Raw genomic sequence first — 14,031 nt, 5'->3', positions numbered from 1 at the left:
CAAACAGCTGGGTCTTACCTCTGTCCCAGGTATCACGGTTTCTGGAAAACTCAAAAACCTCAAAGGCCTTGCAGCCCAAGGGGTGTCGGAAACCCCCCCCCCCTTTGGAGTCAGTAAATCTCTACAGATTGACTCCAGCAATGACTTACAGCCTCAGCCTAAGGAGCTGCAAGGGATGCTGAGGATGGGGTTCCTAGTGGGGGGGTGTGCATGAAGCTTTGGGTTGACCTGGTTACCAGAGGGCTGGAGCCAAGTGCACTCGGCCCCTGAAGGTTCTGGGCCCATCTGGGACACTGTGGCAGAATTTGCCACATGGTGACAGCCACATAAATCCCAGAGGCACTTGAACTGGAGAGCAGACCCCCCCCATCTCAGCAGGCCCCCTGCAGATACCCCGTAATCCTTGCCTTCCTCCCCAGCCCCAGGTAGAGTCTGTGGTTGTGTACTCACAGATGGTCTCTTCACTTAGGTCTCCGCCCTGTGACCCCAAGGGCTTCACAAGGGCAGATCCCACGTCTGTTTTGTCCGTGACTCCATCCCAGGCCCGGGCCCTAAAGTAGCTACCCACAAAGATACTGATGGGATGACTGAGCCAGCCAGGTGCCAGTGTGTGCTGGCTCCAGTGATTGAAGTGTTTGGGGGACCTTATTTTTCCACTGGCTGCTGTGTGTCTTTGGCCTGGGAGCTTAACCTCTCTGTGCATCAGGTTTCTCATTAGTAAAACGGGCCATAATCATACCTCCAGGGTTGACGTGTGAAGATCGTGTTATTTTAGGTGATTTGTTAGGAGGATCATGGGAACAAGGACTTGCAAAGCAGGCTCAAAATGTGTCTTGGGACCAAGTATCAGTTTCCATCTGGGAGCAGCGTTTTCTTTGGAGCCATCGTGGAAATACTGCTTGAGGTCAAGTGTGATTCGACGGACACCCCAGGGAGGCTGGCGTGGCCTTGGCTTGGGAGCCTGCGGCCTCTTTGGAAGCTTTTGCAGACACTCCTCGGACAGAGCTCTTCTTGGCCGTGCCGTGGGGGGCTCCATGCGTGCCCCTCCCTGCCTGGTGGCCAGTTAAGCTGGAACCCTCCGTGGAGTTGAGTTTATGGTCCCCTGGATGTCGGAGCAGGACAGGGCCTCAGATGCCATCGGTTCTGGCCGATTCTTCACTGTAGATGTGGAAACAGTCCAGAGAGGGCCAGGGACCTGCCCAAGGTCACGGTGAGAGCAGGCCCGGGAGGCGTCCCTCTTGAATTCTCCCTGCTCGTCGTCCCAGGATGTGGAGCTGCCTCTTGACGGGCAGCTTTGGTGCCTGCTCTGGGCGTGGTATCATGCTGGGGGTTGTGGAGGGTGAAGGGGGCCTGTGCCAGAATCCCATGAGCTGGTGGGGGTGGTGCCCTGGCAGAGGGGCAGGAACAGCTCCCGGAGGAGGAGGGGGAGGGGAAGGGGGAGGGGGAGGAGGGGGGCAGGAGGAGACGTGTGACCTGGGCCTGGAGGGACAGGTCGATGCTGATGTCCGCAGAACGTTTTGGGAGCGTAGCCCAGAGGGAAAAGTCTGTTGGAATTCGGAATTCCCACCGCCCCGCCAACACACACCAAATCAGAACTTGCATGACTACCTTTAACTAAATCTGAATTTGGTTTTCAGAGGTTTACCACTGTAGTCTGGCCCTTGGGACAACTTCCCAGTGCTGCTCGTCACCTCACTTTCCCCACCTCCTGCCTCAGTTTCCCCGGCCCTGGGCATGAGCAGCTATTGCTGTCCCGTGGGTGCCCTCTAGTGGAGGAACGGGATTGCGCTCTCCAGGGCTTGGGGCAGGAGTCGGGACCCAGTCCTGCCCTTGCTGGAAAGGCAGGACGCCGGGACCCTGCGAGGACTCTTCAGGTCTCTGGCTCCTTGTGGCAAGAAGCCAGCGTGGAGGTGGGGAAGGCCGTCTGTTGTTCAAAGGCTGCGGCCAGGCTGGGGACCAGGGACACTGGGCAGTTGGCTGCGGGGCTGGGCCTGGGGGCCAGGGCCTGAGGGAGTCCCCTGGGCCAGTTTAGTCGCTGTCCCCTGTGCTGGGAGGGCACTGTGACCGCAGGCGGTTGGCCCCAGAATGCTGGAAGCAGTCTCTGGCTTTGACCTTCTGGGTTCTGTGGGTCCTTAAGACCAGAAAGGCTGGAACAAGTGAGTGGACGATGACCCAGCTCGGGGAGGCAGCCACATGCTGACCCCAGCAGCCTCAGATGGCATCTGTTTTGGGGTTTGGGGGTACCCTGGGGACCCTGAGTCTGCTTGAGGCCCCGTGTGCAGCTTCTGCTGGGAGTTCTAATAGATCCCAGCAGGAGGACCAGGACGGAATGAACGATGCTGGTGCCACGTGCGCAGCCTCCTCTCCCTCGAGGCCCTTCGCCCCAGCATTCGTCTCCACCTCGGGCCCTGGGGGTCAGGAGCACGTGGCGGGTGGGCCACAGGGGTCCAGAAGGGAGTCCTATAGTCCCCTGTCCCCCACACCGAGCTCTAGAAATCTGAGAAATTACTGGAGTGCTGGGCGTCTGCACGCCCCCCCCGCAGCTAGAGTAGGTGGTAAAGGGGGTCCTGGGGCCTTGGGCCCCGGAATTTGTAAACCGCTGGGCCAGAGGTGCAGGACCACCACCCACAGCTGATCTTGCAGGCCCTGCTGGCCCGGGACGCTCGCTGTGCGCCAGGCCCCAGGCGGGATGTTGCTACAGCGTCCGGGCAGAGCCTGAGTCCTGCTTCTCTTGTGCTGAGCCTGTGTCCTCAGGCTGCTCTGGTAAGTTAGGCCGCACACAGGTACCTGAGTACAGATAACTTTCTTTGGGGATTTAACACATGCAAATCACGAAGGCCGACAAATCTTGCCCTCAGCTAGAGGGAGGGGCTTTTACTTGAGACCAGAATCGTCCAAATGACCTCTGTGCCCTGGCTTGTGTCCCAGCTGTCTGCAGGGGCATCCTGGGAGGGCTGTGCTCTCCCCGATGCTCCTACCTGAGTGTCACCCTGAACCCCTGTCCGTCCACGAAGGGGCTCAGCCCCAAAGCTACCCAGCCTACCAGGCTCGGCCCAAGGTGTAGCGGAGACCCAGGTGGCTGTGGGTGGGGACTTCGTGGTGGGGTCTGAGACACAGTTTGAGGTGTGTGGACAGTGCCTTGCTTGTTCTCTTTGGGACCCCCACCTGTAGGACCCTGTTTAGAAACAAGATCTGAGCTACTTGGGGTCATTGCTGCAATCTGAGGGCCTGTTCCCAAGGCCCCGCTGTGTGGAGGCCACGGTGGGCCGTGGCGGAGCCACACCCAAGGAGTCAGGGCCCCCGGGTCTCATCCTGGCCAGGGCCCAAACATGCGGGCCCTGCAGATGTTTCTTAGGTCTTGCCTCGATTATCTGGTGTGTCAAATGGTCCCTAAACTCGTCCCTGAACTTTTAGCTCTCAGTGTAGCTGAAAGTGCCCAGGGTCTCTGGGCCTCGGAGCCAGGACTTGCCTTCATCTCGGTGCTCTGTGATTGTCTGTGAGTGACGAAGGAGGTTGATTCCCGTGGCAGCCGTTTCCGGCCCGCCTGGGAGCTGGGGTGGTCAAGAGGAGCACTGGGGTCTGAAGCTGCCCTTGGGTGGACCCGGGGAGAGCTTCAGGGGGCCCAGAAAGGGTGAGCACCTGCTAGGTGGACGGCTGGGGTGTTGGGCAGTGTGGCTGGCAAGTGGGTCTGGAGCCCTGTGCCCAGGCGGGACGTGGGGTAGGGGCTGGTTTGTGGCTGGGAGAAGGGCTGGCAGGAGAGAAGGGAGACTGACTGGGGCAACTCCCATGCAGTGGTTGAAGCCAGGTGGCCTGGCTGTGTGGCTTTTGGCTGGTTGTGTAGCCTCTCTGTACCTCAGTTTTCTCATGTATAAAAGGAGGAAACACAGAGGGCCAACCTCATAGAGCTCTCATGAGAACAAACTAGTGACTGTGTAGGATAAGCTGGGTGCATGTCACCTAACGTCACCTGTTGTCGTGAGGAAACCCTTGGGGACTTAGCTGACACCCTCCCCTCCCCTGCTACTCTGGGCCTAGTCTATCACGCCTGACCCTGACCCCACTGCTTGTGTCTCCGCAGGGGCTGAGGAGGTGCTGCTGCTGGCCCGGCGGACGGATCTGCGGAGGATCTCACTGGACACGCCGGACTTCACCGACATCGTGCTGCAGGTCGATGACATCCGGCACGCCATCGCCATCGACTACGACCCGCTGGAGGGCTACGTGTACTGGACGGACGACGAGGTGCGGGCCATCCGCAGGGCGTACCTGGACGGGTCGGGGGCGCAGACACTGGTCAACACCGAGATCAACGACCCTGACGGCATCGCAGTGGACTGGGTGGCCCGCAACCTCTACTGGACCGACACAGGCACTGACCGCATCGAGGTGACGCGCCTCAACGGCACCTCCCGCAAGATCCTGGTGTCCGAGGACCTGGATGAGCCCCGGGCCATCGTGCTGCACCCTGTGATGGGGTAAGATGGGGCGGGGGGCTGTGTGGATGTGTGAGGGAGAGTTACCCAGCCCTGGGTTCTGGAACATTCTCTTGCATCAGAATCCCCTGGAGGAGGGCGTGTTAAAACATGGTGGGCCCCACTCCAGAGTTGCGATGTGGGATGCCTGGGTGAGGCCTGGGAACCTGCATCTCTGACGAGCTCCCGGGCGGTGCTGACGCTACTGGTGCTCGGGCCTGGCCCTGGCAAGCGCTGCTGTGGACGGCTGTGTCCGTGTGCAGAAAGCCCCGGAGACCCGGGCGAGTCGTTTCTTCTCTGGGCTTCAGTTTCATCTGCAGAAGGGAGCGGTCCACCTTGGTGGGGGTCCCCTGGGGCTTTAGTGTCACGGAGGCAGAGAAACTGGCTGTCAGCTCCAGTGAGGGGAACGTGGCCCTGAGGACCTGCTCCCCACTCTGCCACCAGTGAACTTGGTCATGTCACCACCTCCCTGGGCCTCTGTGTCCTCGGCTGTGCGGTGGGGGAGGGCAGGAAGCAGGCTCCAAGGCCCTGATGCTGTGAGTCCGAGGCTCCCCAGGGAAGTGAGTTTGCAGGCAGGTGTGTGAGATCGAGGGGTCTGGGGAAGAGTGTTGGGATGGAAGGGAGGCTGGTGAGCTGGTCAGCCGGACCAGACTCGTTGGAAGCAGAGACTGTGGCCTGGAGCACCAAAACCTCCACCTCTGGGCTGCCACCCAGGATCCAGTTTCCCTCCTCGGGGGCCGCAGGGAACAAGTCACCTGTCCTTTGCACAGGGGAGCCCTTCAGCTGTGTGCAGAGGGTTCCACTCTGCCCTTTCCTCCCTCTGGGTGCTCATCCCACGGGTCAGACGTGAGGCTGCGCCAGACCCTTGGTGGGGCGTCTCCTGCCTGCTGCCCTGTGGGATGGGAGACGAGCCTCTGGCCTGTGAGCCCAAGGGCCCAGGCGGGGAAGCCCCCGTGGGGTGGACACCGCTGTTCCTGCGGAGCTGCCGGTTCTGCACACCGGGCCTGCCGCGCCTATTTAGGCCCCGTTTACTGAGCACCTTCCGTGTGATGGGGGCGGGTGTCGCCCTCGGCGTTGGGGATGCAGCCGGGACAAGACAGGAGGGCGCTGTCATGGACATCCGCTTCTTCCCCAGCCTCATGTACTGGACAGACTGGGGTGAGAACCCCAAAATCGAGTGCGCCAACCTGGACGGGCAGGAGCGGCACGTGCTGGTGAACGCCTCCCTCGGGTGGCCCAACGGCCTGGCCCTGGACCTGCAGGAGGGGAAGCTCTACTGGGGGGACGCCAAGACAGACAAAATCGAGGTGAGTCATCACAGGGGAGGGGGCTTTGGACCGAGAGAGAGCACTGGTTCAAGAAGCCGTTTGGTACAGATGCACCATGGGGCCCGGCACTGCCTGCCCGTCCCTGGGCCCCAAGGTTTGCACAGCGGCCAGGCCTGGCCACCGCTGCAGCCTCACGTACCTACCAGGTTGGCATCGATGGACTCCTGGGCTGTGCTATTTGGGCAAACGGAACACAGGCGGTCCCGTTCCTGAGATCGGATTTGTACGTAACTCGGATCCCTGATGAACTGTCCTTCTCTGTCTGTCTGTGAGACCAGCTCCTGGCATAAAGGCTGCGCCAGCGAGCTGCTGTGCCGTGCGAGTTTATTGACCTGCGTCGAAGAAACTAGTCCCCGAATTATTAACTTAATTATTTAATTATAAATTACGCCATGGGGACTTTGGGAGCCCCCACTTGTAAGGATGGAGCCTCACGCTGCAAGTTGGGTTGTCCGTAACCCCCGGGCTGCCTGTACTAGAAAACGTAATTTGTTATGATACTTTTTGACAAAAAGGCCTTTCGAGGGTCTGAGCCCAAGTTGCCGGCACACGGTGTACTGTGGGTGCATCGGATGTTATCATGGGAGTCGGGAAGAGGGGACATGACACCCTCTGCACTAATTTTGCCACGACTTGTGAGCCTTGTGCCGTTTCAAAACACGGAGTTACAGCAAAAAATAAATGACATATCCACCACCCAGCTGAAGACGTAAAATACTGATGCAGTCGAAGCCAGAGGCGATCGCTCTCCTGAATATGATTTATTCTCAAACAGTTAGCGTCAGAGTTTTTTGCTTACGTGGATGTCTCCGGCAACACGTGCAGCCTCACTCTGCCTGTGCTGAGACGATCCCAGTGGCGGCGTCCCGTGTGTGTTCTGGGGCAGCTGGCTTCCTGCTCACCTCCGAGCATCTGCTGAAAGTTTGTTTGAGGGGCTCTCGGCGCCAGTGATAGTGACATTTATCCCATTGCAGGCAAGTCCCTGACACAGGAACCTCAGGGCAGATGCCACCCTCTTTCCAGTGGCTTCCGAACCATCCTCATGTGGCTGCGTCACTCCTTGTTGCTGTCACCATCAAGGGGCACCTCTGCCCTTCTCACGGCTTGCAAGGGAGGCCTGAGCCGGGTGGCCTGCAGGGAGAGGGCGGGATGGAGAACACACGTGTGTCCGAGTTGCAGGATTTCAGACCTCGGCACAGCAGGGTCGGGAGCTCGGTGCTGGGGGAGGCGGGACGGACGACCCTCCCACAGACACCCGGGGAGCAGTAGTGGCAGCCGCCCCTGTCGGGGCTCCTGTAAGTGACATTCTTTAAGGCAAGGCCCTTACTTCCGGGGCAGCTGAGGATGCTTCATCTTCATGTGTCCACCTGCCCGTGGGGACAGGCCAGGGACTCGAGTGTCCACGGCACCACCTCATAGACTCCCACAGCAATGATTTTCTTTATTGTGGAAAAATAAACATAACATAAAAATGATCATGTTAACCCTTTTGCAGTGAAACTATTCAGCGGCATTTAGTACATTCGGAGTGTTTTGCAACCATAATCGCTGTCGACCTCTGGAACACTGCCATCGCCCCAGGGGGACACCCCGTATCCACTGCATTCACTCCCCGTGCTCCACCCCGTATCCACTGCATTCACTCCCCGTGCTCCACCCCGTATCCACTGCATTCACCGCCCGTGCTCCACCCCGTATCCACTGCATTCACTCCCCGTGCTCCACCCCGTATCCACTGCATTCACCGTCCGTGCTCCACCCCGTATCCACTGCATTCACTCCCCGTGCTCCACCCCGTATCCACTGCATTCACTCCCCGTGCTCCACCCCGTATCCACTGCATTCACCGCCCGTGCTCCACCCCGTATCCACTGCATTCACTCCCCGTGCTCCACCCCGTATCCACTGCATTCACTCCCCGTGCTCCACCCCGTATCCACTGCATTCACTCCCCGTGCTCCACCCCGTATCCACTGCATTCACTCCCCGTGCTCCACCCCGTATCCACTGCATTCACTCCCCGTGCTCCACCCCGTATCCACTGCATTCACTCCCCGTGCTCCACCCCGTACCCACTGCATTCACTCCCCGTGCTCCACCCCGTACCCACTGCATTCACTCCCCGTGCTCCACCCCGTATCCACTGCATTCACTCCCCGTGCTCCACCCCGTATCCACTGCATTCACCGCCCGTGCTCCACCCCGTATCCACTGCATTCACCGCCCGTGCTCCACCCTGTATCCACTGCATTCACTCTCCGTGCTCCCCAACTCCCCCCAGCCCCTGGCGACCATGGTGCTGCTGCCTGTCTCTGTGGATTTGCCTATTTCTGGACATTTCATGTGACTGGAATCGTGTGGATTTGGGGGTCTGGCTCCTTGCCATAGCATAATGTTTTCAGGGTTTACCCATGTGGTACCACGGGTCAGAACCTCATTTTTTTTTTTTTTTTTTTTTATGGCTGGATAATGTTGTGTTGTGTGGCTGGAGCACGTTTTGTTTATCCTTTTATCAGTCGATGGGCAGTCGTTTCCCGCCCTTTGTCTATTGTGTGCAATGCTGGCATGAACATTCATGTGCAAGCTTTTGTTTGCACACCTGTTGTTAATTGTGTTGGGTATACACCTGGGGTAGGATTGCTGGGTCGTATAGTAACGTTAGTTTGACTTACTGAGGAGCCGTCAAACTGTTCCCCACGGCGACTGCACCATATTCCACCCCCTCTGGCAGCGCGTGGGGTTCTGATTTCTCTACTTCCTCACCAGCACTTGCTCTTTTCCACCTTGGAAAAAAATTCACCACGGCCGTCCCAGTGGGTGTGCAGTGGTGCCTGTGTGGCGTTTGCATTTTCTTGGTGACTAAGATGCTGACCATCGTGTCCCACAGCAGCGTTTTGAGGTATGTAGCCTGGTCTCCGTTTGCAGAATGAGGAACTGAAGTTTAGGGGACAGTAACTTGTGCAGGGTCACACAGCGAGCAGGTGGTCTCCAGGTGGTGTGACTTCAGAGCCTACCAAGCTCGCTAGCCCTTTTCCGAAGGCCCCGCAGTTTCCCGGTGTCACCGGCAAGGCCCGTAGCATTTCCTGCCATTTCAGGTGAGGGCAACAGCAAAGCCCAGACAGGTGCGTATTGTCCGTGGGATGATCTGTATCAGCTGGTCCAGATGGGAGCGGGAGCGGGTCCTGTGGAGGGGGACGGGCATCTTAAAGGAGAGAGGAAAGAATCCCAGTCTCCATAACGTCCTTGGGCAGTTAGGAGGATCAGACGGTTTGGTGGGGTCAGGCAAAGCAGGAAGTGCAGTGAGGAAAGGGGGTGTGGCTGTGGCACCCCTGGGCCTGCACCCGCTGGTGCCTTCGTTGTTGCGATGACGTGAGCGTGGTTTTTGAGTTCGCACTTGTGGGATCAGTCCATGCATAGTGCAAGCCCTATAGACACCACAGGGAATATGAACGTCACGTGCCCCGGTGTGGACGAGCAGAGGGGACGGAAGTTAGGCGGCAGACGGGAGGGAGAGAGGAGGGGAGGGCTGGAACACCCTGGTCTCACAAAGCAGGCTGGTGAGAAGCACCGAGAGAAAGGTTGGAGCACATTAAGACCCACCGAGGAGCTAAAAATGGGGACATCACAGTCACAGGAGGGTAGGGAGGGGTGACCCCTCCCTCCCTGCCCTCCACAGCGGCTGCTTCTCACTGTTTTCCCAGCCTGTCTTCAGCCCGGGACACCTCCTTGACCCCTTTCCTGAGTCAGAACCCTAGGGTTGGAATTTCAGCTACCACGGATGCCCTTGGCCACACTCAGCCCATCCTGTGTCCCTCCAGTGGGTCCCATTCCCGCCCACCTGGGCTTGGGTGTCCACCTCTCACGCCATGTGCCCCAAGACACAACTTTATTTGTCAACGTGACTAGTGTTGCTGTCACCCAAAGGGGTCTCTGACTGGTGACGCTCAGGCTGTGCTCACCCCTTCCCTGGCCACCGCCTCAGCTCTTACCTGAGTCCCCGCCCCACCTGCCTACCTGCCCTTTGTTCTGGAAGCCTGGGGTCACCTTCAGCCACATGCCATGGTCTTGTGTGTGTGGGGATGACCCACGCCCTCCACCCACTCAGCTGCCCGGGGAGGGTCTTCCTTTCCAAAATGGTGACATCCTGGTTCCTGCCCAGAGGCTGGAAGCTGTAGCCACCCACCCCTGTCCAGGGCTTGTGCTGTGGCTTGGCCACAGAATTATCATCATTGTCATCGTCATCACTTACCTGTGAGCAGACCTTGTCTCCCAAAGCAGACGAGAGCTCTCTGCGGTCCAGCTTGAGCTGGGGTCACTGTGCTGACCCCAGGTAGGCCCAGGACACACCAGGTCTGGGTCAGCAGTGACCTTCCGGTGCCCCTCTGTATTCCCACCCACACGCTCTCGGTGGCCCTCACTTGCCCCTGGCCTGGACTTTGTCCCCTGCCCTGACGTTTACTAGGTAGGTGGCAGTGACGTTGGCACATCCAGAATAAACACTCATTGCAGGAGTGACAGAGGGGGAGCCCGGTCAGCTGTGCTGTCCACGGCACCAGGGGAGAAGCTCGACCGCCGGAGCTGCGAGCCCCGTGCGTGTGTTTCAGATCTTTTTTATTGCATGAAACCAGGTAACCATAGCAGTCTGCTTTGGGGTTTTGTGTTCGACAGCGTGGGGTCATTATTGCCTCAGACGACAGAACTGTTTTCCCTGTAAACGTGCGCTCTCGAGAGGTTGGTCTTGTGCTCACATCTCTTTGCACAACCAAGTCAGCGGGAATACAGGATTCTTTATAAGGAAATCACGCGTCAGATGGCTTCCTGGGGTCCCCGTTTTGGGGCCGTCCTGCAGATCTCACAGCAACGGGTGCTGCTCCTTGGAGCGTGGCTGAGGGGGGTTCTGGGGTCTCCTTGTCCGTCCGTCCCAGCTGGCAGGTGTCTGTTCTGGCTGCCTTGGGACAAGAACTGAAGCTGCAGCTCGCAGAGCAGGGCCGGACCCTTTGGCAGCTTTGGGCCTCAGGCTGGACCATGTCGTTGTCTGTGGACTTGACCTCCTGGGTCTGCTTTCCTTCCCTGAAAAACGAGTGCACAGGGACACCGAGAGCCGGGGTGCAAAACTATGGCCCATGGCCTGGGCCCAGCCCGTCACCTGTTTTTGCGCCATTCTCAACCTAAGAGAGGTTTTTACATTTTTTAATTATTTGAAACAAGTAAAAAGACTATTTCATGACCTGTGAAAATTATAGGGAATTCAAATTTCAGCATCCACGAATAAACTTTGTTTCTTCCATCAATAAAGTGCCGTTGGGACACGGCCATGCCTGTTCACGTATGTGCTGTCCACGCTGCTCTTGCAGTCTGGAGACCATTATGGCCTCAGAGCTGAAAGGGTTTTCTACCCTTTACAGAAAAATCTGCAGACCCCCATCCCAGGAAATCCATCTCCCAAGTTCCCTCTTGGCTCCGGTGCTCGTGGGTGTCCCAAATTTGGTCCTGTTATTTCTGAATTCTGTCTCTACTCGTCCCTCTCCCAGGAGTCAGACCAGGCTCGTTCTCTGTGGCCCCTCTGCTCGTGCTCGGTGAGAGGCTCCGCTTGGCTCCGGGATTCTTGGAAGGTCTGGCTCCAGGGAAGGGGGTCGCCTGCCGCCTGGGGCCCAGCGGGAACCCGCTCCACTTGGGGGAAAGGCCTGATCTGGCAGGGTGGTTTTACAGATGTGTTGTTGCTGGTCACGGTGTGCTGGAAGTTGTTGTCCAAAGACCACTTGGGATCATTTCTTTTCTCCGGCATCAGAGCAGCTAAGAACTGCTCTTGCAGCCTGATGTTTTTGCAAGTTGGTGAGTCAGCGAGGTGCTCCGGGGCTTCCGTAACCCAGGTACAGAGCAGCGGGTTCAGGGAGGCTTCCAAGTGGCCGTGAAGGTGTCCGAGGGAGGCTTTGCTCATCAAGGACACGCTGGCCCAGAGCCACCACCCTGCCCTTGCTGTGGGTGCAGCCGAGGAGGAGCCACTTATGGCCTCCCCCCACTTTGTTTGGGGCAGCCAGGGAGTGGGGAGCAGGGTGGAGAGAAAAGTGGCTGCCAGCCAGCACCTGTCACCATGGCTCACCCAGGTCCTCTGGGCTCCTTTTCATTGTTTGTGGACAGAGCCGGGAGAGGCGGATTCCTTTGCCTTAGTTCAATTTAACGTGTCTGGAAATTGAGTTATTAAAATTAAGAAAGTAAGGAAATACGACCAGAAGAGAAAAATCACAGAGATATATTGCCTTTTTGGTAGATTGAAAGTTCAAGTCATTTCTTTTTCTAGGTAAGGATTATTTTCTTTGTCCGTGTCCACGTACTGCACTGATGGGCCAGCCCCCAGCTCTGCTTACTGTGAGTGGAGGAAGGGACAAGGGTCCCTGCTGGTGTCCCTTGCACAGGGACTCTTGTGCACTGCCTTGCCGTACACCGGGGCCAGGTGGCTTCCTGGTGTGGCTCTGTGCTGCGGGGAAGGGCCCCGCCTCTCAGGGGTGTGCGTTCATTGCCTTTGTGTGCCTTTCTGTTGGCGGAACAAGAGCCCTAAACCATTTGGGACCAAGGGCCCATCACCTGCCGTGCACTGCCCCCTCGCACTGCCAGGACTGGTGCAGCCTGGGCCAACCCAGCGTTTGCACCGGGCTGGCCCTGCAGAGCCCCCTGGGAGCTGCTTTAATACTCCTGGTTCTGCTGTAATTCCTCCAGCTGGGGCCCGGCCATGCGCTCTGTTTTGTGAAGTTCCCTGGGTGACTGCAGCTCCTGGGCTAGTCTAATCCCTTTAGTTACAGGTGGAGACACTAGGTCCCTGAGGGTGCAGGGACCCACCCAAGGGCACAGTGCACCTGGAGCCCAGCTCTGCCCATAGCCACGTGCCCTGCCCTGCCCTGTTGACCCAGGAGTTTTGCCCTGAGCCATCCAAGAACAGAGGGCCAGAGTCTTTCCTGCTCAGCGTGCATTTAGTCTGTCTTGTATTTTTGCCTATGTTTTTGCCACCTGCAAAACAGAGGATCTATAGCTCTTCTCATGAGCCGGAAATGCAGGCTGGCTGCAGGGGGCCTGCCGAAGCTTGCCTGCAGTGGCTTTGTTCTCTCCTCCTGGCCTGAGAGCCCGAGAGCTTGGATGTGGTGCCTTTACCGAGTCTTCCTTTTAACATAAGCTTCTTCGGGATCATCGATCATCAGAACCATGTCTTACGCTATGTGTTTCGGCTCGTTACTGCGTTTTTATGTTTGACGGTATTTCCTCCTCTGTAGCTTTTGCGGTAGTTGCTCTTAATCAGCACTGACTCTTCGAGAAGAAGATTGAGCTTTTACATCTCAGAGTAAACAGGGTGGAAAGTATCTCAGACCTGCTGGCTTAGATGTAGAACAAGAGGTGCCCTCAGAGTTCATCTGGTCCTGACTGAGCAAGAAATTAGTTCACAGGGAAGTGGGAGAAACTTGCCTCGGGTCCTGCTGTTGCTTGGCCTTTGGCAACTCTGTGTGGTGGGTGTGATCTGGGGACCCCCCACCCCCAGCGCCTGGGGCAGGCCTGGCTAAGGGACCCCAAGACCCCTTCCTGTGGCGCACACCGTGGTCGGAGACCCCCCTTGGTCCTCCAGGCACCGCTGCCCGTTGGTCAGCAATGGTGAGGGTGAAGACACCTGTTTGCCCTGTATGTTCACATTGTGCCGCCCATCCCAGCACAACGTCCACACCCAGGCAGGGGAGGCTGTGGGAAAGGGCTCCTGAGCTGGCCCTGTCACTGCCCGTCATCTGGAGACATGGCGTCATAATGCAAATGTCATTTATCTGGCATCCCCGATGAGCCACGACACCTGGTGTGTTTTGGTACCTGGCACAGTGCAGACGGAGCGGAGGATCCTGGGAGCCCAGGCCTGAGGCGGGGTCAGGATTGGCTGTCGCTGGCGGGGCCCCAGCCCATCCAGACCCGTGTCTCTGCCGCCACAGGTGATCAACGTTGATGGGACGAAGAGGCGGACCCTCCTGGAAGATAAGCTCCCGCACATTTTCGGGTTCACGCTGCTGGGGGACTTCATCTACTGGACGGACTGGCAGCGCCGCAGCATCGAGCGGGTGCACAAGGTCAAGGCCAGCCGGGACGTCATCATCGACCAGCTGCCCGACCTGATGGGGCTCAAGGCAGTGAACGTGGCCAAGGTCATTGGTGAGTCAGGGAGGCCCCGGCCATGGCTCATTCTTGCTGACTGGCACAAGGAAGAA

At 58.1% G+C, this 14,031-nt stretch overlaps 1 protein-coding gene across 2 annotated transcripts in view; it reads left to right on the top strand.

Moving 5' to 3' along the window:
- Positions 1-14,031, top strand: part of LRP5 (LDL receptor related protein 5) — a 105,526-nt gene that overhangs the window by 56,104 nt on the left and 35,391 nt on the right. For both annotated transcript variants that reach the window (XM_069471736.1, XM_069471737.1), the window contains exons 6-8: positions 4,079-4,475; positions 5,608-5,779; positions 13,759-13,975. In XM_069471736.1, coding sequence (XP_069327837.1) covers positions 4,079-4,475; positions 5,608-5,779; positions 13,759-13,975 — 786 coding nt within the window. The remainder of the gene's footprint in view (positions 1-4,078; positions 4,476-5,607; positions 5,780-13,758; positions 13,976-14,031) is intronic.

Source organism: Eulemur rufifrons, chromosome 6 (assembly GCF_041146395.1).
Source record: "Eulemur rufifrons isolate Redbay chromosome 6, OSU_ERuf_1, whole genome shotgun sequence".
Taxonomy (NCBI): domain Eukaryota; kingdom Metazoa; phylum Chordata; class Mammalia; order Primates; family Lemuridae; genus Eulemur; species Eulemur rufifrons.
Note: the sequence above shows the minus strand (reverse complement) of the source record. Positions and strands in the feature narration are given on the sequence as shown.